Source organism: Geospiza fortis, unplaced genomic scaffold, assembly GCF_000277835.1.
Source record: "Geospiza fortis unplaced genomic scaffold, GeoFor_1.0 scaffold40, whole genome shotgun sequence".
Lineage (NCBI taxonomy): Eukaryota > Metazoa > Chordata > Aves > Passeriformes > Thraupidae > Geospiza > Geospiza fortis.
This window is the reverse complement of record NW_005054297.1, coordinates 27,833,334-27,858,211: the sequence shown is the minus strand read 5'-3', so window position 1 is coordinate 27,858,211 and position 24,878 is coordinate 27,833,334. Positions and strand designations below refer to the sequence as shown.

The 24,878-nt window shown below is 38.5% G+C and overlaps 1 protein-coding gene across 2 annotated transcripts in view; it reads left to right on the top strand.

Moving 5' to 3' along the window:
- Positions 1-8,244, top strand: part of GLRB (glycine receptor beta) — a 45,645-nt gene extending 37,401 nt beyond the window's left edge. For both annotated transcript variants that reach the window (XM_031066351.1, XM_005415578.2), the window contains one exon: positions 5,553-8,244. In XM_031066351.1, coding sequence (XP_030922211.1) covers positions 5,553-5,849 — 297 coding nt within the window. In that variant the 3' untranslated portion in view covers positions 5,850-8,244. The remainder of the gene's footprint in view (positions 1-5,552) is intronic.
- Positions 8,245-24,878: the final 16,634 nt, after the last annotated feature.

Below are 24,878 nucleotides of genomic sequence, written 5' to 3'. Positions count from 1 at the left end.
TGAGCTGCTCCAGAAAATATACCCAGTGTGAATACAGACTAATGCTAAATAATCACTACTTTATTGATGATCTACATCTATCATTATGGCAAGAACAAGAGAAGAGCACAAAACAAGTGCGAGAGAGATGAATAACAGAGCTTGTTAAAAACCTCCTCCTTCATCTTGTATGGAAGCCCCTTCCAGAGCTGGCAGCACTGGGGACAGATGTGCATGCCAACAGGAGGGTGGGAGCACAGCAGCAAGAGGGGGTTTTGTGGCAAGGAGGATGTGCTGTGTTGGACAGGGAACACAGCATTCCAGTGGGGAAGCTCTTCAGCCTGAGCGATACGTGCTGGGCTTGAGAAGCTGCCAGTGCTGTAGCATGTTTGAAGCCTTGCTAGGAGTTATGGACAATAACTGCTCTCAAAAATGACAGGTTTTATATTGCACTTCATCCTGATGGATAAAGAGGACTTGATCACGGAATGAACAGTCAATTGAAAAGGATCTTTATTCTATTTGCACAAAACAAATTGAATCAAGTCCCTGATATTTTTGATGCTGTGAAAGGTCAGATTTCACAAATTTGGCAACTGTCTAATCTGGATGGAAGAATTTAAACAAAAAGTTTAAATGGAGCTGGTGAGCTAATAATGTTCAAACCAGAAGTAAAGCTACACTAATTTAAGAAAAACCACAAAACCTAACAAATAGCACAATTGAAAACAATCATTCAAGCATTTCTCTTTTCTCCTCACTGGCAAATGGGAGGTCATAGCAATTAATATAAGCTGAACTCAATAAAATAATTGTGTAAGTAAGAAAAGAGATATATGCTTAGCATAACTGAGGGCAATAGGAAGTTACTTTGCATATACAGCAAGAATAAAAAACCTTGCAAGATGAATAATGGTACTATACTAGGTAGAGGTAGAGGTGCTATAAGTATCAAGAATTAACTGAAAAGAGAAAAGCATTGAACAAATACTCTGCTCTATGTCTGGGGAAAAGCCAAATATATTCAATGTGTGGATGAAATAGCTCTCATTCACAGTAGCTGATGAGAATATTAAACAATATCTATTAAAGTTAGACATTTTACAATTAAGATTTCAGCTTAAGTTGCATCTAGAATTTTTTTACAGAGCTGGTCTGTGAGTGCTGTGGAACATTAATGTTGATTTTTAATAAATCCTTTAACTCTGGGAGGGTTTCAAAATACAGCGAGAAGCTAACTTTGTGCCAGTACTTTTAAAGCTAAGTGGCATAACATGAATAATTATAAGCCTGACATCAATCAGTGGAGAATATTGCATAGCTTACAGGACTCTTGACTAATAATTATTGTTTGTAAGTATTAATTATCTTTAATATTACTCATAATTCAGCCTCATGTTAGCTAATAAATGGGCCAGTGAAATTAAAGTTGATCTGTTTATTGATTAAATCAAACTGAATATAACTTTTTGAGTATTATCAATTAGGTTGACAGAGGTAATGATGTGAAGGTAAGAAACTCTTTAGGAACATTTTTCTTGGCTTCATGTGTCAGCCTGGTTACATCATCTGTATTATGCAAAATCAAGTTTAGATTTGTTACCATCTCTGTGTACCAGCAGTTAATCAGACTAACTATAGTCAGGCCTCGTGTCTGAACATTGAAGCCAAATGAATTCAGATTAGACATAAGGTACATATGTTTCTGAGGAACAAAGTCATGGAAAAAATTCTCCATCCTGGATGTTTTTAAAGGAAAATCTAGTGTAACTAGTTTGGGCAGTGAATGTGGAAAGTGAGGAGGAGCACCAGAAGCAGCAGAGGCAGAACTGGCGAGTTAGTTGCTCCTACCTGCCAGTCTGCATGCATAGGCAGCACTTATTCTTTCATCTCTTTCCCCATTTTCTTCTCACATTATTCCCCTAATTCTGCAACCAAAGGCATTCTGCAGAGGCACACGTGCTGCAGCTCTGGAGCAGCAGCAGGTGCTGAGCTTGGCAGTGAGCACCAGTCAGCCTGAATTATTTAAAAGGTGAGAAAGGATATCACAAGGGGCCTTATGGATTCTAGGAGGCATTTTTAGGTACTTCTGAGCTATTCATAAAAAAACAGGTGGTCTGTCCATCCTCGCAAACCTAGACAAGGTGGTCCAATCCTGGAAGAAACAGGGAACTAGGTCTGTGTTTTGGGCCAAGCCCCAAGAACTGTCACCTTCCTGTGGTCTCCTTGCTCCCTCCCAAATCCATTGCAGAGAGACAAGGAGTCGCTGCCCAGCTCCCTGGGAATGCAGGGTGTCCCTACACTACCCCAGAAGCCTTCTCTTCCCAAACAGCTGCTCCCCATCCCCTGCTGGGGAAAAGCCATAAATCTGATTCCTGTGGGTTGGGTCTGGCCTGCAGGTCATGGTGCTGGGCAGGATAAGGCAAGTGACATCAAATATTTTGTGTCAGGATGAAGTCAAAAGGATATAACATTGAACATTTTACTTTTCTTTACACAACTTCAGTGTAGTACTCTAAAATCAAGCCCTACAATATTTTTTGCACAGAAGAAGTTCCTGTAGCCTTTGGTAAGTTCTTTGTGCAGTAAATGTGGAAAGTGAGGAGGAGCAGAGTTTGTTACACTTCTAGCACAAACCAAGGCAAAATTAATAAAAAGGAGATAATCATATATACTTTATATTATCTAACATTGTTTAGAGGAATTTAGAGTGGAGTGAATTTAGATTAAAACAACAGAAACACTGGAGAGGTGAAGAGATATATGAGAAAAAATTTAAAAATATGTTTATGCAGCAGCTGAGTGCAGTAAATAGAAGAATGTCAGATTTCTAAAGCCAAAGAAAGAGATTAAATTATTTTCAAAAGTAACATATACTTATTAAAGGAAAATTTGGGCCAGATTGCTCATACAAGGAAAATTGTGTCACCCTGATAAATCAGTACTCCAGCTGACACTGGCCTAAGCAGAGCTCTGTGTGAACATGCTGTGAACAGTTCTCTGCTTATAAGGCAGAGGTGACCTAGAATCCACTCTCAGTCCTGAATGGGAATGAGAACCGACTTGTAACAGCCTTTAGGAGAGCACTTTAGATACTGCAGTTGGAACAGGAATATTCTCTGATATAAATGAGAGAATTTAGGCTACAATTAGTGTCACTGAATTTTTACAATGTGTTACTGGTAGTATGAGGAATGGACTAGAAGTTTTCAAATCCAAAAGGAGGCCTATAATTTTATACATGATCCTATTTCTTGTAGTGCTCTTACTAAATCTTGCTAGTTTTGACCATGGAAAAAATCTAATATTCCTATGACTCTTCAGTTAACATGTACCCCAGTCCTGCAAGCTCATTTTTCACTGCACAAGGGTCTGCTTTATATCTTCATTACCTATGTCATTGGATATGATCTGATTGGAAGGAATGTCTCAGATTGATGAATAATAGCATCCTGTCACCTAGGGTCATATAATCATGTTTATCTGTATCTTAGTCACCACCTCACTAGACAGTTTGCCCCTACTACTCCAGTAATGAACACTGTCTTAGGCTGTCAGGTCTTTGAGGACTGGGAGACAGTTGCAAGAGATTTGTATGTATAGTTTTGTCCTGCCATCAGGGAACACCTGTCTTGTTTTTCTTCTTTATAACCTGGAATCTTGATTTTGTGATGGTTTAGAAATGGTATTCTCCAATTTAGTACTCCCACAAAAACCATGCACTGCTGCATCTCCTTGCTCCAAGTGGAGGCACAAAAGGTAAAGATCATGGTTTGAGATAAGAAAAATTTACTGAAAATGAGATAAGAAAATGAGCAGTTAACAGCAATAATATTAACAACAAAAGGTGTAAGAAAATAAATTATTCACACAGAAAAATTCCCTGGCAATAGGCAATACCGGATGGCTCCCTTTGCACGTTTTGTCAACTAGAAGAAAAGTCTTTGTGCCAGAAGAGAATCCCTTTCCCCAGCCCTGGCAATGACATGAGGTGATATAGAATAACCTCTGTGCCCTGGCCATGCCTCTTCCTGGCTACTGCAAAAATTAACCCTCTCCTGGCTGGAGCCAGGACAAACTTGCACCTCTGTTTAATGCATCAATTTCAAAATGTACTACTTTCATGAGAAAAAGAACTCTGGAAGATTTGGGAAGTTGAATCCACTTTTTTCAGAAGAAATAATGCCATGCTTCTTTCCCACCTTGCACTAGAATCAGTTTTGTCAATAATGGGAATAAAAGCCCCAATCAAAGTTTAAGTCTCTTCCTGACTGTTTCCGTACTTTCTACGCAGGATAAGTGTCATTATCATAGAGAAGCTAGTAATATTCTTCAGAATATTTTTGATTCTTCCATAAACCTGGCACTGTATTTTATGACACTATTATTATTATTTTAGTAATTACAAAGTATGACTATGCAAATATCCCAAACTATCAGCCAAAAACTGCAGAAAACCAGAGGTGGAGAGAGCTGAGGGTAAAATACCTCAGGTCTTTGTGGAGGAGAGACAGGCTAATGGGTAAAAGGGACAGGCAGCTTTTGAATTGTTGAGTTTTAGTGGACCAATGGCTCCAGGAAGCCTTACTGAAACATTCATTTATGTCAGTTGCCCATGGGTATAGCCTGAAAACTAGCAGTTTTTCTACTAATGCTAAGGTTATATATGTGAACAAATTTATAGTCTGTATTCTTCTCTCAGCTTTCCTGAGTAGTCCAACTGAAGTGAAAGTTTGGGAGAGGTTTATCCAAGTCACAAAGCACAGTGCCTTGCAAGTAGTCTCTAAATCACTTCAAGCTCCCTGAACAGTATGGAGTTGGTTCTCCTAGAGATATGTTGAATCTGAAATAAAATTTTTATAAAATCCAAGGAAGGGAATATAGGAACCTTTTTTCCCCACAGAAAAAAATTACTGCTTGATCCCCAAGAGCACTAAAGGAGCTATAGGAAACACAGGAATCCTGTTGTTGGATTTAGATTTCCCAGTTAAAGACTTTGGCAGTGCTGAGAATAGTGTTACATCTGTGTTCCCTGTTTTTAGAGAGGCACTAAACTCCACAGGTACAATGCAAGATGGTCACCCTAGGATGAGGTATAAGATCCTGACCTGATAACTCTTTAGAACCAGAACAAACTGAAAATAATTGCATCAAACATTGAATTTTAGGGCTAATTCTGACTATGGGTTTCAGAGCTTAAAAAAAATGCAAGTAATGAATAGTATCAGGTCTGCAGGTTCATCAGCACAGAATCAATATCCAAAAATACTCCCCACAAAAATATTCTCTCCCCTTCTATCATCTTAAAATGAAGGAGTCTAACTATAGCAGATTGCAGAGCATGAGGCATGCTGTGCATGAAAAATTACACAATTATGAATGTTTGGATTAGTTGATATGATTGACTGATCATCTTTAAGTACTTTATAACATAACCATTCCACAAATTAGTCTGATGTAATGTATCCCTATCAACAAGTAATTTTCTGTATGTTTGTTTGTAGCAGCTGCATGAAGTTTGCTAATGAGTTGTGGTGAGTCGATCATGATTCCCCTCACTCTTTATTTCATAGGTTGGTGAGACCCGATGCAAAAAAGTTTGCACTTCGAAATCTGATCTGAGATCCAATGATTTCAGCATCGTTGGAAGCTTGCCAAGGGATTTTGAATTATCAAATTATGACTGTTATGGGAAGCCCATTGAAGTCAACAATGGGCTCGGGAAATCTCAAGCCAAGAACAACAAGAAGCCTCCTCCTCCCAAGCCTGTCATTCCATCAGCAGCAAAGAGAATCGATCTTTATGCAAGAGCACTGTTTCCTTTTTGCTTCTTGTTCTTCAACGTCATATACTGGTCCATATATTTATGATAAATCTTTTATTTTTTTTCATATGTGTAAAATATAGCCCATTTCATTATCCCTTCCCAGTCATGAAGGCCACTGTGTGAAATTATTTGCATTTGCAAAGCAATATGTTGCATCTTGATGCCGTGCGATTGTACTGAACATATGGCATCTGAAATTTGAATGAAAGCATGACACTGCAATGTCTGTGCTCTGACCAACTTTGTATATAAATGTACAGCATACATCCTGCTTTAGGAATATATATGAAGGACGATGCCTACTACATTATAAAGCTGAATAACGCTCTTCTGTTATTAGTGACATACAGAAATTTAAAGTGTTTCTGACAATGAAACTGATGTGCACGTTGAGTATTATTAAAATCAGTATTCTAGTATATGTAGTATTTAACAGCTTTTCTGCTGGTTTCCAGAGGAAAAAGAAACACCCACCAAACATCTTGTTCGTGTATAATTTCAGCTGGCACTGTTGAAGAAAAAGCTAAGGTGTAATTATTATTATTATTTAGGCTTTGTAAGTGAAGGCAGCATCAAGTAAGCAGATCTTGTCTTTGTGGAGAAATAAAGATCAGAGAACTACTAATTTTGTAAAATCAGCTCATTTAGGAAAAAAACCCCAACAACTGCGTCCATGAAGCAGGCACAGTTAAGTGTGTTAGAATATGCTGGCAATAAAACATCGGGACAAATTTTAACTGCTGTTTCTTTAGGCACAAACTAGATACAATGTATAAAAAACAAACAAGCCACTTTGTAGACTAAAGGTATCAAGAGATTTGGAGAGGCATCACAAGATGCAGCTCAGTATCAGGTTTGTTATACATTTTTACATTAGTTTGTCCTCTGCCTCAGCGTCTGTAACATCTGGCAAGCCTGCAGTATGTAAGTCACAATTTTTTTTTGTTGTTGCATTGGACACGTCTTACTTGATTTGTTCTGTTTATCCCCTTGAAAGCTTTCATTTTAAACAAACCAATTATCAAGACAAAATCCCATTTTCACCAATGATGATACCTTTTCTTGTTTGCGTACTAGCTAGCACGTAGCCACCAGTAGGAGTGAAAACGTGTCCTAAGGTCTAAGGGGCTGAGATCTCATAGGCCCTGGTGTGCCTGTGTGTTAATTAATGGCTGCCCTCACCAAATCAATGATCTGGCTGCTACATTTTGGAGAATAAGGTCCTATGCTTGAAATAGTTCTGATAGGAGACAGCTTTCTATTTCCCAGAGGAAATTCTATGGCATGGAGACTACCTTAATGTGAGCTCCTTGGTGTGCAGAGGGCAGGGCCTTGGGTCTCCTGTGGATGCCAGGGTACATCCCCTCGTGAGGGCAAGTCATGAGAAGAAATGTGGCCAAAAGAAAGCTGCATGCAGGTAGGCATGTGAGTAGAGTGTATCTGCTGAGAGCAGGGACTTGGCCTCAGCCCATGAGAGTGTGCCATACACGTCTTTGCTGGGGAGATAGGGCACCACAGCTAGTTACAGTATGAAAATAAGGCACCTCTCACTAACTTTGTAATTCATAAAAGGAAATCTGGACTGTTGGCCACTCACAGGCTAGGAAGGGACTGATTTAAATATATGAAGCTTCCATAGTGTGGAAACAAGCGATCCCACTTACTGTGCTACATTTCTGGCATGTCCAGGATGTGCTGAGCTAAGGTAGGACACAAGGGAACCATTGGATTACTTGGGTGTTGCCCACAAGGTGAATGTTGTCCACATACAATGATCCTGCACAACTAAAAGGTCCAGAGTGGGAATGTAAGAAGAGGAATGGCATGTCACACTGGCTCCACTGGATATCTGGTGAACCTGCACACCCAGAGCTTTTTGAAGCCACTGCCGCTTTGTGATCAGCAGGCTGGCTGCAGCAACTCGTGTTTGGGTTGAAGAGATCTACTCTTCATAGTATGGTCACACACACTCCACCAGCTGCCTGGCCACTGTCTCATGGGGGTCTCACGTTTTGGGTTTCGTTCTGATCCAAAGAAATGGAAGGCAAATCCCAGATGTTATTGAGCTGTGTGGAATGGGGGCTGAGGGAAGTGATATCTCTAAGGTCTAGTTCAAAGTTTTAATATTTCGGTTAGTTGAAGGTAATTGCAGAATTGTCAGAGACTCTAAGAAGCAATAAGGATAAATGAAAGAGAAGAAGGATGGGAGGGGGAACTTTTATATATACAGAATGGTATATTTATAGACATTATTTATTCTCATACTTGTATTTTTTCTTACAGTACTGGAAGGCAAAAAAATAATTACCTTGTGTTGGAAATTATATGAATTTTGGAAGATAACTTTCTTGTTAGAACTCATATTAAATGATTTATCTGTAATTAATGTCCACATTCTATCTGTAAAATCTCAATTATAGATTTTATTGTTAAATTAATCTTTGTTCCTTCTTGCTTTCCTGCTTACTTTATGGCTTTTGTGTTTTATCATAAAACACTTAATCAATAATACACTGTAATTGCTTTCCAACACACACAAAGGGAAGCAAAAGGAATGCATATTGTTCAGATAAAGGGTTTTTGTTCATTGCAGCACAAAAACTAAGGCCAGAAGTGAAGTTTAACAGCAAATTTGGAACTAAATTTAAAATGAAACCAAGCATCAGCTATAAAGTATTAATTTTCTTTTTACTTATACTAGATAATATTGCAGTATTTGTATTACCCTGGAATATATTAGCTTGTCCTACTGAGCAGTAATAATTGATTTCTTTTATTTTTCTTCTTTCTGCTAAAGGTCATCAAGAGTTTTGCACACCATCTCACATTGTGGTCCACCAGCACCCTCTAGTTGTAAAATTAAGCCTGTTGACCGATTTCCAGATTAAGGTGCAAATATAAAACTGTATAGGCAAAATAGGATCCTAATTGCTAATTATAATATGAAATAAAAAAATCATTAAATAAAAAATAAATGGGCACAAAATCAATGTGCAGCTGTAGAAATTTTCCATGCAGTTCAAATTTCAAAGTATAGAAATGAAGACATTCAAGTAGTAGCAAAGGTGAGGTTCATGACGTGCAGCTTAGGAGCTCAATTACTAGTCCTGATGTCTAAACAAACCACATGACAGCAAAATCTGGTTTTGTGGGAGAGCCCATATGTGTTTCAGCTGACATTTACTTCAAGTTCTGCAGTTAACTGGTAGGAGAGTTACAAATTTTTGTTCTACCCTTAAGATAAACCTTGGTATTTTCTTGGTTCTTAAGCATTGAGGGGTAGTATTCAAGTAGCTAATTCTGTTCTTTTGTACTGTCATCACCCTTTAGATATCTTTCTACTTTTTTCAGGATTTTAGAACACTTTCAAACACTGCATCAGGAATTTCCATGGAGATTATTTAATTCATTTCTTAACTGCATCTACAAATTTAAGGTAGGCAATGAGTAAGGATGCAATTTGAGAAGTGTGTCAGCTGCTATGTGTTAGTTCCCTGTAGCACACAGCTCATATTTGACACTTGGTTTTAGGAGCAGCTCTTCAGTGTATAATGGCACCTCCTCTTTTCTTCCCTTAATTCTAGCTGAGATGGTGCATGTGAGCAGTTGGTCTTTTGAGGAAAGGAGTTTATTTTTGTAAGTGCAGTGTAGAGAAAATTGACCACTTGGATACTCTGCCAAGCAGCTTTCATTCTAAAAGTCTTCAGAATTATTTTGGCTTGTTAATAGGGTAAAGGAAGACATCTTTGCTGCCCTATTACCCTTTAAAGAGAAAGCAGCAACACTGCCTTCTGGGGTAGTGTCAATGGGCATGACTACAGTGATTGATCTGACTGTATAATCTTGCAAAGGAAATGCACTTGCAAGTAATCTTTATTTAAAAATATTTTACTCTGAAGAGAGACAATACCTTACTTAAGCAGTCTGTTATAGCTGTTAAGGGAATCTCTTAACAGACCTTATAATAAGTTATAATACAGACCATGGTCTCTGCTTCAATTAAAGCAGGTTATCCTTATGGTTACTGGGGGATTGCAATGGGGGTGTTTATAGAATAAGTAGCATTGACTTATTTATTTCCGAGGGAGTGCAACCTGAATATATGCAGTGTCAGGTGATTTTTCAGGCTATTGAGATACCATAGTGCTGCAGTGAGTACAAATGAGGTGTGTAGCAGATAAGGGAATGAGAGGACACTGTTACTTGATGCTTTCATGTACTAATTCCGGGATTAGAGAAGGTAATGTGGAAAGAAATTCAGATACAGATAAATTGAATAATGGTTTTGTTTGTGTCAACTGCTTAATTTGTGTCTAGAAATTTACTTTGTATATAAATAAGTTATCTTCTTTTTATATTACTATAAGGAATTAATAAAAAACTAGGAAAATTAAGCTCATCTGTGGCACCCAAAAGATAAGAAAATAAATTATTTTCCTATGAAGCTCTACCCCTAAGAAAACAGTAGAATATAAAGAAAAATTTGAGGACATAAATTCCTCATCATTGTGTTTTTGTCTGTGCCATTGTATCAAATCAGTCACAGGCAATCTGGGCTGCTTGCAGCACTCCCTTGCATTTTGTCTTACTCAAGAAAGTTGCCCACCCCTGTACTCCCCCTGCACCTGTCCTCCTTCCATCAGTGGGAATAGTGTCAGCATACTTTTAAAATAAAGATTACCTGGCTATTTTGAAATCCTTCTGAAAGCCCTTCATTGCTACAAGTATGTCTGTGCTAGAATGTCTGCACTAGAATGTCTGCAGCTAGTGCAGGTTTATCCAAATTAGCCTTAAACTGGCTGTTGTGAGGTGGGCTGGAAACATCACCATGGTGACAGTGAGCTGTGGCTGGGAAGCCTACCTGCTGGCTAGGGCCGGAAAAATATCCTTGGAGTTCACCCCCACGAAGCTTTGTGGTGCCTTGGCTGTTGTGCTCAAGCAGTTGGTTTAAAGTTAGCTCATGTGGGTGTTTGTCAGCCCATGCCTGTGAACTGTAGGTGTGTGCTGGGTGACGCATGGGGTGCTAGCACAGAGAGATCCTTCCTATGGCTCCTGGGAAAGATGGCACTGTAAAATATCCTCTCCACAGCTCTTGGTTGCCTACAGCGTTTATGACATTTTTAATTTTGAGCACTGACAGGAGCATTTGGTGGCAGTGACAAAAAAAATGCCAGTTTGGTTTTTTCCTGAACCAATGTATGTAAATGAATGAGTTGGATTTGCCCACCTGAGCATGAACAAGGTTTCCTCCTGGGTCTAGGCCATAAGACTATCCCTCTTATGAGCCATTCTGCCTGAAGCCCCTACCTCTAACACTGGATATTAGATCACAATCTTTTGAATGAATAATGAGACTAAAAAACTAGTGTGACTAACAAGAATGAGGCTGTAAAAGTCTTTTTGGCTTCCTGGTTTTCCATGCAGGTCAGTGCTAATTTTGAGGGGCACTGATTGCTTTTCAGCATGGGATTTCTCAACATGTCATTGCCTGTCAGGTTCTGGAGACCAGCATCCTGATTCCCTCCTACAGGGAATCAGGGGGGTGTTTGAAGGGCCTTCAAGTTTGTTAGTCAACTCATCTTTTGAGTATTGAGATAATCCAAAGCTGCCTGGCTCCATTAGCTGTCACACAGAGGCAGCAAGTACATTAGGCACGTCTTTTAGTACAAGAAAATTAATGGCCTTTCATCTTATTGCATGAAAATATGGTTTACTGTGACAGAGACCAGCCAATAAGGCAACATGGATTTTTGTCCCATCAGGCGATTACTTAGGCCACATAAGGTGCTTTGACAGGAAGAAATATGAGGATTGTGGTGTATAAAGGATAAGGTATTGTAAACTCTTTTCCACCTGATGAGTTCTTCAGGCTGTGGCAGTGGGAAGTGTAGGGTTTTTCATATATATCTGTGTCACTCTGTTTCTTTCTATGAATATTCACAGTGGGAGTTATTTTTTTACTTGAAGAAGCAAATTCAAGAGGTTTTTGGGCCAAGGAACCCTCCTGAGTATAGCAGGTCAAGCTGTTGTACCGTTGCCCCCTGCAAAATCCTTTCAGCTCAGAGGAAACCTTCTCTAGCAGCATGAACTGAAAAAAAACCCTCTGCTGAAACTGCAGCTGCTTCTGAGAGGAAAGTCTGTGTGTAGGCAGCCCCTGTGCTTCCACCTTCTTTTCCTGTAGCATACATCATGATAATCAATAGTACTGTTTAGCTTTTCTGTTCTGCAAAGCACTCCTTTTATCTAGCCTGAGTTATTTCCTTGGCAATAGGCTTTAGATATCCTACCTTTCATCTCTGTGCAGTCAGAGCAAAGATAGTGTGTGACTCTATCAGAATTCATGAAGGCAAGCCAGTGCTGATGTTCAAGAACACTTAAATGGTAATATATGAGAAGATCTAGGACCTACTTGTTTCTTCAGTTTTAACATTGTGTTTGTTATGCCATTTCAGTTATGTCCCTATATCTCAAAATATTCTGATATTTGGATAAAATTCCACTAAATGCATTATATTTTTGAGTTAAGTTTATTAATTTTCTGTGAAAAGCAGAATACCAAAAAAATAAAAAGCTGTCCATGTGACATTTTTTAAAATGTTGATTTCCTCTATTAACCTTAAAACTTGCATTTGACCCAGAGGCTAGGGAAATACTAGTGTAGTGTTTCTTAGTGTTTAATAAGCCTTACATTGTCATAACAGATTTGTCGGTGTCTCAGGCAGGCTCATTCTTCCAGATTAATTTGTTTGTTTCTTTGACTCTCAAGGGCCAGCTCACTGGAAAATATTAATTTGGAGACTGGCTATTTCAAAGGCATTATACTGACAGGAGCTGACTGTAAAGAGTAATGGTTCTGACCAGTACCACTCCAGCATCAGCTTCTGCTGTTGACAAAGCCTGTCTTGATACCTGCTCCTGCTTCTGACAAATCCTGTTTAGCCTACTGGAGGGCATAAAAACCTTTGTAGGCTTTTTAAAATATTTGTCTGATTGTGTCAGCTTCTGAGACAGCCCTGCTTCCATTCCCCTTCTGGATGTGCTTCAGGACCAGACTATTACAGAAGCAATCTTTTTTCAAGCAAATACAAATGATATACAGCATCCACCATGAGATATCATCTACTTTGTGGAATTAAACTTTGAACTTTATTTAGTAATTCTTCATATTTTCTAGTTGTTTCCCCAAGGTGAAAGCTTCTTAAATACATTATTCTTATATTAATAAAACCAAATGTGCATGATGGCAGGAGAGGATCACAGTGGCCTTGCTCATTTTCTCTGGACTTAACAGCTCTTATCTTGCTGTGCTCTTTAAGCCAAGGAGATTTTGGAGCATATGCTACAGCTGAAGTCATTTTGGCTGCCCCACACAAGGCTGGACAAGGACAAGACCCGTCCCTGCACAGGACCTGCCCTGTATTCAAAGCTGCATTCAAAGCAAATCCGCCAGTGGAAAACACAGCTTTTTCCCAAAGCCTTGTGCCATTGCAATAACTTGTTCATCACATTCAACACTTTATGAGTTCTCTTGCAACAGAGAAGCACTTCCTTGAGAAAAATAACAATGCTGGTGCCATAATAATATTCCCAGGCTCTGCAAATTCATGAGAGTATTCTACACCACTACGGGTAGAATAGCGAATGTTACAAATTTTACCATGGGAGATTTTAAACAGCAAGTGCATATCCAAGCTGGCAGTACTTCATTATAAGCATGACTTTATTGCCTTATTTGTCCTATGCCTCCATATTCTTCCTATTTCAGGAACAGCATTTTAAAATGGATATTTTTCTAAGCATACTAATTATTAAAATATATGGTGGTTTACCCTATTTTTTTTCCACAGGAACATAAGGAAGAGATAGTGTATTTTATATTACAGTGCTCTTGCAGCAATTTTGCTAGTGTCTGTTAAGAAAGTTGTGATGAAATTAAATAGGTGGAAAAATTTTCATGGAGTGTGCAAATGAAACAGCCAGGAATAAACCCAGGAATAAACCCATTTATGCAAGACTCACACTGAGAGTCTGATGAGCTTTGACAATTGGAATAAATTATTTTGTCTGAAAGGAGATTCCAGTTGAAAAGATAGGACATCATTTAATCTTTCAACAGTTTTCATTTCTCAGATGAAAATAAAAACCAAACCCTTATGAAATAGACCAGGTAGCCTTGTACGTATTGACCTCATACCTGCCCACAGCCATCGTGCTCTCCTTTAATACAGTCTTTCTGCCAGCTCCTGCTTCAAGAGTTCAATCAATGGAATTATTTCTTCTCTGACCAAGCAGTAGCAGGACTGCTGTTGGCTGAGTGCACACGGGCCCTGGCTGGGGCACAGCTCTATGCACAGCCCAAGTCTGCACATGGCAGGTGGTGCTCTGTAGCTAAACACAGTACCCAGTAGGCAGAGGCAAGTACCCCTTCCCCAGGTCTCCACTGCAAATTTGGCAGATTATTTCCTCTATTTTCTTCTATTCTGCTGCACCAAGTGACAGAGGGCAATAAGGTGGCTTTCTGTTGTGCCAAGGGCCTTTTGTTTAGATAGGAATGTGGCTGGGGCAAAACGTATTATCTTGCTATATGTTGTACAATGCCTTAAGGCATAACTGTAATGCAGACAAGTAGTAATAAAAAATATTTCGATCACTATTAATCATAGATTCAGTGGCATAAAATAGTGATATATCTATTTCTCTTCTCCCATTCTTAACATTTCTGGAAGTCGCCTGACTGATTTCAAGTGCCTGATCTTCCCCCTCATCTACATTAGCTTTCCACTGTAGTTCTTTCTGATTTATTGTCTGAGGACAATCCACTGCATGCATGCATGCATGCATTCTTTCCTTTAAAATTACTTCTTTCTGATATCTAAAAATGATTCTTAAAATAACCTCATAGTTCCTTACTTAGATCCAATTCCCCAGAAGACTTTGCAGAGAAACAAAGGAAGAAGTTGTAGCTTTTGAAATGATATATTCATCCATTTATAATTTAATATGCACAAGCATTAATGTCTATATTTAATATAATGGCATTCCTAGGACTAAGCCTTCTTGAAAATGGTGTGTCAGGATTTAATAAACTACCAGTATTTTCCCTTTCCATTATTAATATTATTTTGTTTGGCAAGCATTTGCAAAGTGCATCCATATCAAACCATGCATTTTTCCAGTTCCCTGTAAAATAAATCATCCCCTGCCATGGCACAGAGTGAGGTATGTGGGCCATGGGATATAAATCATGACAGAATCATAGAATATTCCACATTGGAAGGGACCCACAAAGATCATCGAGTCCAACTCTGGGCTCTGCATGGGATACCCCAAGAGTACCACCATGCGCCCTGAGAGCATTGTCCAAACCCTTCCTGAAGTCTGTGAGGCTGGTGCTGTGACCCCTTCCCTGGAAAGCTGTTCCAGTACCAGACACCCTGTCCATGAAGAAACTTTTCTTGGTATCCAAACTTAACCTCCCCTGACTCAGCTTCAGACCCTTCCATTGGGTCCTGTCACTGGTCACCAGAAAGAGGAGATCAGTGCCTGCCCTTCCTCTTCCCTTCACAAGGAAGTTGTAACTGCAATGAGGTTCCCTCTCAGTTTCCTCTTTCCCAGGCAGAACAGATCAAGTGACCTCAGCCACTACTCACATGGCTTTTCCTCAAGGCCCTTCACCATCCTCATGGCCCTCCTTTGGACATTCTCTGATAATGGGTGTTTTTATACTGTGGTGCTCCAAACTGCCCCCAGCACTCGAGGTGAGGCTGTCCCAGAGCAGAGCAGGACAATCCCCTCCCTTGCCTGGCTGGTGGTGCTGTGCCTGATACCCCCTAGGACTGGGTTGGCCCTCCTGGCTGCCAGGGCACAATGGCTTGTGTTCAGCTTCATTGACCAGGATCCCCACATCCCTTTCTACAGCACTTTCCAGCATTTCAATCTACCTTTCACTGTCTACACACACTACCAGGGTTGCCGCATCCCAGGTGCAGAATCCAGTATTTGCCCTTAACCTTCATACAGTTGGTGACTGCCCATCTCTCTAATTTTTCAATGTCTCTCTGCAGGGCCTCTCTGTCCTCAAAGGAATTACCAGCTCCTCCCAGTTTAGTGTTCTCAACAAACTTACTTAGTATTTCTTTGAGTCCTGTGTCCAAGTTGTTAATTACCAGGTTCAAGAGCACTGAGCTTAGGGTGGAGTCCTGCAGAACCCCACTAGTGACAAGTTGCCAGCCTGATGTCTCCCCATTCACTCTAACTCTTTGTACCTGACCCCTGAGCTAGTTGCTCACCCATCACATGATGTCTTTATGCAGTTGAATTTTGGATGTTTTGTCCAGAAGGATCCTGTGAGAGACAATATCAAAACTTTTGTTAAGTCCAAAAGATTACATCAACTGGCTTCCCTTCATCACCTAGGTGATCATCACCTTCATCACAAGCAAGACTTCCCCATCATGAAGCCATTCTGGCTGTGCCCAATGACTGCCTTGTCCTACAGATGTTTTTCAATACTTCCCAAAATAAACTTTTCCAGGATTTTACTGGACACTGAAGTTGCATACTGGAGTAGCTCCTTCAATTACAGATTCGAAGCAAGTGTTTTCACATAGAATGAACAGTAAGTTCTTTCCTTTAAAGAAAAAAATGTGATTAGTTAGCATCCAGTATTTTATTAACTCACCAGTGCTAGTAATGATCAAGAGTAATTGATAGGTATATTAAGTGAATTACTAGTAAATGAATTAATAAAAGGGATACAGCAAAATATGGATCTGTTTCTGGAGGTTTGTTAGCTGAGTCCTTGAGGTGGGAAGTTCCTGTCAGGCAGTGCTATTTGCCATTTAAAGGATGTAATCCAAAAGCAGTGTAGATAGAATCACCTGGGAACTGGTTCATACACAGGAAGTTTAAAGTGTGTGCCACATGTCTGTCTGCCCCATGGATTGCTTACTGCTGGGTTGTCTTTCATGGCTGACATTCAAAAGGAAAAGTTTGCAGGAGCCCAGGGTGGTATTTTCAATCCATTTCACTTCACTGTCATTTCATGGAGTATTACTGTAATTGATTATTCGTATGTATCACACAATCATTTGTCAATAACACCAAATTGTCTGTTCATCTAATGAGGCACTGAATTGAGATGAGCTATAATTAATAAAATTATAAAATAATCAGATGATGAATGGAGAAAATTCCATTCTGAAGCATAACATTTTTTCAACAGACTTTTATGTCCAATGCTGCAAGAAGCAAGCGGAGAAGCAATCTGCTATCTTGTTCACCAGTCGTGCTTGGAGTGCTGGTGTGATCTGTGATTTTTCTTAACTGCCTTAAATAACTGAATGCTTCTTGCTGTGAAGAAAATCTGAACTATTGCTACCATTCTAGTATGAAAACATCAGTAAGAACTGGATGATTCTGGATACACATTTGAGGAGATAAGTTTCTGATCTCTTTATGTTTCTCTAGCTTTTTCTAAAGGCCTTGTGTGTTTTGTGTAAGCTCATTTCATTGCCTTTGACGTTTATTTGCTACAGCTGACCAACCTCTAAAATTAAGGTCCTATTTTGTTAGTGCCACTAAAACCACAGGGAGCCCAGCAGAATAAAGGCAAATGTTCGTGAGGGTTCTCCTGCAGAAAGTGCCTTTCTGTGCTCTTATTTACGTCAGATACTATCAGCAAAAGCATTTTTATCATTTTAGTTATAGAAAATGAATTCATTGGATCCCATCAGAAGATCTGCTTAATTTAACAGCAAGGCATTAATGCTATCTTCACAGTAGCTACAGCTGGTACTGACAGGTCAGGTACAGCCAGGATTTGGGAGAGAGGATGTATCCCTATCATTGCTCCACCTATTCCTAGCTGTGCCATAAATCATCTCTCTGCCCGTGTTTTTCTTTGTTGCTTTTTTAGACTTATGCCAGTGACATTTCCAAGATCAAGGTCAGGTTCTTGTTGTTAACAACCATTTTTGAACTGCCCTTGAGACCCCACCAGCTCATCTCTTCCTTTTGGAGCCCTTCATGCATTGTGCTGTGTATGTGTCCCTGTAGTGAAAGGAAGCCAGAAATTTGGAATTGTCCAGAACCCAGCCACGTGTGCACATCACCTCTGTGAGTAGGTCTCATTAACGGCAATGCAATTAGCAAGAAGCAAGGTCAGTCTCAGGTTAAATGGCAGCTCCACAGACCACAATAATGACTAGCAGTTAATATGTATAAGATAATGCAACACCAATGAAGTTTCAGTAAAGACAAGCAAGCATTGTTTAGGTTGTCTTGAATGTCACAAATTCTATAAGCAGAAATTTTCCTACTATAACCTTGTCTATTAAACCCTATATTAAAAGCAATTGTGCAGTTAGCAGAACGTTATTTTCTGCATATTTACTATGAAGTATTTCTAGTCCAAAGTGTGAAATTAAGTGCCTCATAGGAATTGTTTGGTTTTCTCTTACATTTCTGGTTTGGGTTTTTTCCCTATTGTAAAAGCTTGCCTTTAATACCACACTATCAGAACTAATCTCTGGGAAGGTATGGCAATGCAGAGGTGAAAGTAAAAATATCTGTGCTGTGAACTAGTTCTGGGACTGAACATCTGAAGTGGTTTTTCAGAACTAAAAATAAACTTTTGTTGAGCATAGTTCTGTACATTTCCATGCTAACTTGAGCAAGCTGTTTCTTGACACAAAAAAAAAAAAAAAAGGAATTATGGACGTCAAACTGGTAAATGGTGAACCCAAAAGAAATTTCTGTTGTGGAAAGATCAAAGATCATAATGATAAGGATAGGAGAACTGATGTTTCAAATCACAGAAATCCTTTTAATCTTACATCCTATTTCTGATGTGGCTTTTAAAAGTATAGTGTAAAATGTCTGCAATGGGTAATTGGACAAAGCAAATTTTTTATTCTTTGGATATTTCATGAAGAAAGGGATTATTATCTTGTCTCATGCAATTCTATCTATTCCTCCAACTTAATTTATTTTTAATGTTGCTAAGTGCTTGTACTCCATAGTATAATTTCTGGAACAATTTGTCTCTTACCTATTTGTGTCATAAAATAAATTATTTTAACATTTGCTTGATGCTTTTTCTTTGATTGATTTCTTAATGGAAAACATAATAGCAACCATTTGACTGATAGGTGTTTAAACTCTTACTCACTATAACTTAAATTTTACTCTATTTTCCCAGTGACAGAAGCCCTGAAAAAATTATAAAGCTATTAAATAAATAAAATGCACTGCAATAACATAATCATTTTTAAACAAAATCCTTATCATGAACATCTTTCTTATTAAAAGAAGGTTTGTGAATCTTTTTCATTCTTAAAAGAAAAACAAAAAAAAGAATAAAAAATGCAGCTTAGCAATGTGTTTATAAATGAGTCTATGCCCTAATTCTCAGTTATGTGGGGACACATTAATACCTGTTACAGTGCCAGTTTGGTGTACAGCCCTTGTGACTGTGACCAGTGGCAATGGGGCAAGTGGAACCTGATGCCTGCATGCCTTCTGATGCTGCTTTAAGGTTCTAAAGGGAAACACCCTTTGGAAGAAGGAGAAAGGAACATTCTCCCTTGGTGACTGCAGTGAATTTTGTTCCCCTTTAATGTGGAGAGAGCAGCAAAGCAGCCTCTTTCCATCCTACATCTCCCCACACTGACAGCTAGCCAAATAGTGCATGCTCCACTGAGCAGCCTGGAATGGGGCTCCCCAGCTCCAAGGGGTGGAAGGAGGTGCCACACTGCCCTTTCCCCCTCCCCTGCTTTGGCCCTGACTGCCTTGGTCCCCAGCCCAAAAGCAGGATTAGCACTGGTGCAGTCATTGCAGCTTTCCTGCTTGTTCAAAAAGCTCTTGGCCTCAAAGTCATACAGAAACCATTCCAGACGAGAAGGAGAGATTCAACCCTGCAACGTGGAATGTTATGAGACGCTGTCTTCCCTGGATTAAGGAGTTTAGCAGTTACTTCTGCTGTGGTAGGAAGCATCTTTGAAAAGCTAATGTGAACACTGTCCTGAATCCTGTGTAAAGTCATAAAGCAAATTACAGTGTTGATTAGCATGGAAAACCACTGTGTGAACTTCCATTCTCTATGAGAGTTCAGTGTTCATGAACTAATTCTCCCTGCTGGGATACAAAAAGAAGTCTCTCATGCTAATCAGCTTTGCAACAGGTTCAAATTTAAAAAGATCAGCTGATTTCTCCAGTTTCTGGAGGTAAATGGAGTAAGTATATATGTTATGAAAAGTTTTTATGTATGATTGAAACATTAAACTGAGAAGATGTCTTCTCCGTGCTGAGAATGATCATTACACAGTCCATTTCCCATGGGCTGGTATTTGTTCAAAATATTGTCCTTGTTCAAAATATTACTTCTGCAGGCTCACCACAATGACACAATCAGCTTCCTACAATACTCATAAATTTAGGTGCAGAGCAATATGTGACCAAGCATGTACAGCTGTTTTACTGTCACTGGCACATATTAGCCTTGCGTTTCAATCTGTTTGTAATTTGTAGCTCCAGAGCTGCTTCTCAGTATTATTGCTTGGGATTCTGAAGATGTGGGATTACCCCAAGGTTCTGTGGTGGCTGAGGGAACAAACACCTAGTTTCAACAGAAAAAAGGCCCAAGTCACAAGTTAGTAGAATTTAGAGACTAACACTAAAAGTGTACCCCAGATATGTCAATAGAGAGCAGACTATAACATTCGTGTCAGCTCATATTTGCCTTTTAACATTTTAGCTTGTTGTTTACGAATGCAGGTAAGTGAGATGAAAAGGTGATTTGATGAGTACTGGGGATTTGACAAGTACCATACCTCAACAGGAAACAGTCCACTGGTATATGAGAACTGATGTCTCCATCATCTCCAAAGGGCTTTTCATTCTAAATAACAAGGAATACATTTCTCACAGGTGACAGAAAAGATGCAAGGCTAAAGAGGAATTTCAAGGCTAAAGAGGATTAGGAGCTGACCTGAAATATGGGTGTAGAGTTGATACTTCAAATATAGATGCTGGCATGAAAAAAGGAATAAGAACATGATGAGAATACAAAAACAACACTGAAGTCAAGGCTGGCATTGCTTGTGGAACAGATGGAAAAGGTGATAGATGAAAAAAGAGAGGATCAAGGCAGGCCATTATAGTCTAAGCAACAATACATTTGAATTAGCTGTGCTCCACAGAGGGAATGGGAAGTAAAATATGAAGGTAAAATCAAAATAACTGTAGAGAAAAGGAGATTTTGATGGCAATGCATTGGAAAAGCAGATGGAAATCAGCCAGGAAAGGAGATGGCAAAGAAGAAGAGAAGTAGCAGGTAGGCAGGGGAAAAAATAGGACAGGAATGAGAAATGTATCCCTTGGGTCTGAGACAAAACCATGGAAGTTTTTTATACCACTAGAAGAAAAAGAAAGATATTTCCAGACAAGAATCGGGGATTTAGCATGTATAGCCAAATCTGAAAGAGTTCCTTTTAAGTTTTTCCAGAGGTTTAATAATGTAATTTGCTATAATCTCAGTAGAAAAAAAAAAAATTGGAGCAATCTAGCAGATTTTCCACACACAGAGTTTATTTATCATATACCTAAGAGATTTTATTGGCAAAATAAATATAAAATTTCCTGCAAATAGAAAGAACACAAGTAGCTTGAATAAAAAAAGTAAATCCCAAATTGCTATAAATTTCTCAAAACAGTTAGCTAACATGGTAACAAATTTCACTGTCACAGCACAGCAAAGGGAAGTGAAAGCTATATGGTTATTACCAATTATTTTACATCAGTTCTGCCAGAAGGGTCATGATGTTGCTTTTCTATCATCAAATCATGTAATAGAAGGAAGCCTAAGCTACTCCTTAGAAGGTGTCCTCCCCGGGTGTGGGTGCTGTTAATGGGAACAGAATGTGTTTGCTAATCAGAACAGGAGGCAGAATGAGCATGAAAGATCAGGACATACTTTTTATTTTTAAAAAGACTCTTGAGATCCAGAGTGAACATATGGGACTGCACTCTTCAAAATAGATTTGGAACCTTCATTTGTATTTCCTCTTTGTTTACACTTACTGGTATTTGAAAAAGTTCTGCAGATTTCAGAAACCCAAAGACAATAATCCTTATTGAAGGAAGTATTTATTGATCAACCCTGGAATCAAAGTATTCATATGTTGGTACAGCATTTTTGGATACTAATAAATCTGCATGTTTTAAGATTTTTTGATAATGAAGAAATAGAAAATAGTTGTGAATATAAACCCCAAAAATTGATAGGATAAAAGTCCAGAAGACCTACTATAACCATTTAGTCTGAGCACTTGCAAAGGGCCTTCTCAGAATTTAACTTTTTTAGCTAGGATTTTTAGAAAATAGTCTGGTTTTAATTGTTTTCATTAAACTGCTCAGCATATGGCTGCAAGGTCAATGACACATTATTAAAAAAGCAAAACAAAAAATAAATTTTATTTCTAATCCAAATGTGATCAATATCAGCAATGAGCAACTCAGTTTTTTACTCCATGCATCTCCTCAAGTGCTTTATATTTTTAAAGTTACTTTCCTGAAGCATGTACTCCATGTCACCAAGCCATTCTGAACTATTTTTTGGAAAGTATATGGACTGATCGCTAAATGTTTCTGGGCACAAGGCAAAAATTTTCAATTCTTCAGTCTTTTCCAAGTTTCTTTCTGCATCTCGTATTCAACTGATGAAACATATGAACATTTAGCTGAACTGCAGCCACTGTCTCAACCAGGATTGTGCCAGGATGAATTGCAGAGGAAATGTACTCCTGATAAATTGTACTTCTGATTAGCACATATATCAGCTCTTTTCAACTTCCTCCCCAACTTCTACCTTACATTCAGAATATCCATTAGACAATATTAAATTGTTAAATCAAGTATAGCCATGATTATTTGCAGCAAGCAGCAAACCTCTCTTGGAGTTCTATGGAATCAAGATTAAGCACTTTGGCTTTTCAAGGGTCTGACATCTTATTATTTGATATCTGGACTTCTGTCATCAGCTATTGTTTTCATTGTTACTGCACTGCTATGTTCCTTTCAACAAGTGATGGATGCTTATTATTAAAAGTCTCCCCACTGATGCTTTGTTCACATTCTGAACTAATGCATTTTTATATGAGCTCCTTTCATAGATTCAGAAGAATGCATATTAGAATATAATCTTCTGTTTTTAAGAATACAATCTTACGTCTTGCAAGATTCTTTTCCCTTGAAAAAAAAAGTATTGAATGTGATTCCCAGTAATGTAGTCTGATTTTCTCATGCACTGTGTTAATGAATATATCTATTCTTAGTACATGGTTATAAATTACTATCACCTATAAATTTCTTTTTTCTCCTTTGCCCAATTGCATCTTTGCACTTAGCATAGAATTATTATAAAAAAATAGAGAGTTGAAGAAGACTTTTTTTTTATTATTGACATTTTCCACTATTACTAAATTCCGATTGAACTGTTTCCTTGGTGATTGACTCACCCATGCTGTCCTTTTGTACTTACTCGTATGAGTTGAAATCTTTTATTTTTCCCTGTCACACCAACAGTGGAATATGGTCACATAATCTGACTCTTTTTTTCTACATATTCTGATGTGATGATAAAAATTTGGAGTAGTACATATGTACATGCCCACAATTCTGAAATGGAAAAATATGCATTAGAAAATCAACAACAATTATTTCTTTTTTATGTTTTATATCACCCAAATCCTTTTTATATTTTAGTTCATTAAGTAGTTATAATGTATATTGGCAAATTTGATTTTTTTTTGTTTTATTATAACATTAAAATACAGAGATCTTTGAGATCTTTGCTTCATTTTAACCTCATTTTTTATACATAAGGGAATGCTTTAGACTTCAGTGAAATAAAACCCCAAAACATACAATTTATCTGTGCTTCTGTTAAAGATTGGTAGCTTTACACTGAAATATTTATTAAAAGTAAATGTCTGTACATCTCATTGTCCAGGATGCACTGGGGACAGCCTGAATACAAGCTGTTCCCTGACAGCTTCATCTGTTGATTCTCACAGCAATGCTGCCTGCCCCTTTCACAGAATTCAACAGCAGGTTTTACCAGGCAGTGCAAAATGTGGCTTCTGGGAGACACCAGGCTGGGGGCAGAAAGTGAGGAAGGGCTGTAGCAACTCTGCCATTCCACCCAGATAAGCTCATAGGGGCTTCATGCTCAGGTTGTTAAAGCTTGCTGTCTTTTTCAGGCTCATCTCATTTTGTGGGGGAGAGAGAGAAGATGAGACAAGTACAGAAAAAAGCTTGCACAGGATTTCCTGGTGAAATGACTCAAACGAAATAAAACTCATCATGAATTAGTACTGAATAAAGGGACTAAAATTGCCAACTTCCTATGTGTTCAGGATATGTACTCGTACTGACATCTGAATACCTGAAGCTTTGACACTCTCTTCCTGGAAAGGAGAATTTTAAAAAAATTAATAATAGTAATAAAAATAAAAAGGAAGAAAAAAGACGAAAGGAAATGAATTGCAAGAGCAGTATCCTTTCCTATGTGGATATTTCCCAGCATTGTTAACTAAATATAAGTTAAGAAAAAATATGCCAGATAATTATTACTTAACAGCAAATTCATTTTCATGGTCATAGGAATGCTACACTGCCTTTCCTTCTAGAAAATGTGTGTGTGTGTGTGTGTGTGTGCGTGTGTGTAGCACAGCAACAGACTTTGTGCCAAACTGAGAAATGTTAAATTTAGCTTGCAGTAAATAGCATGTCTAGCTAATACAGCTGGAACCCATCTTGGAAAGGGGAAAAAAAAAAAAAAAAAGAAAAAAATCCCCGTTATGCATGAAAATGGAATATCAGAATAGCTTTAACTCTTCCGGAATATTAACTTCTATGGTTTGGGTAGGGCAGCCGAAACAGATCAAAATTTATTTAAAAAAAAAATTAAAAATTTGTTTTTTCAGGTGTGTTTGTGAGGTGGGGAAGGCCGGTGAAATAAATAAATAAATAAATATCCAAATAAATAAATAAATGAGCGGCCGATCTCCCC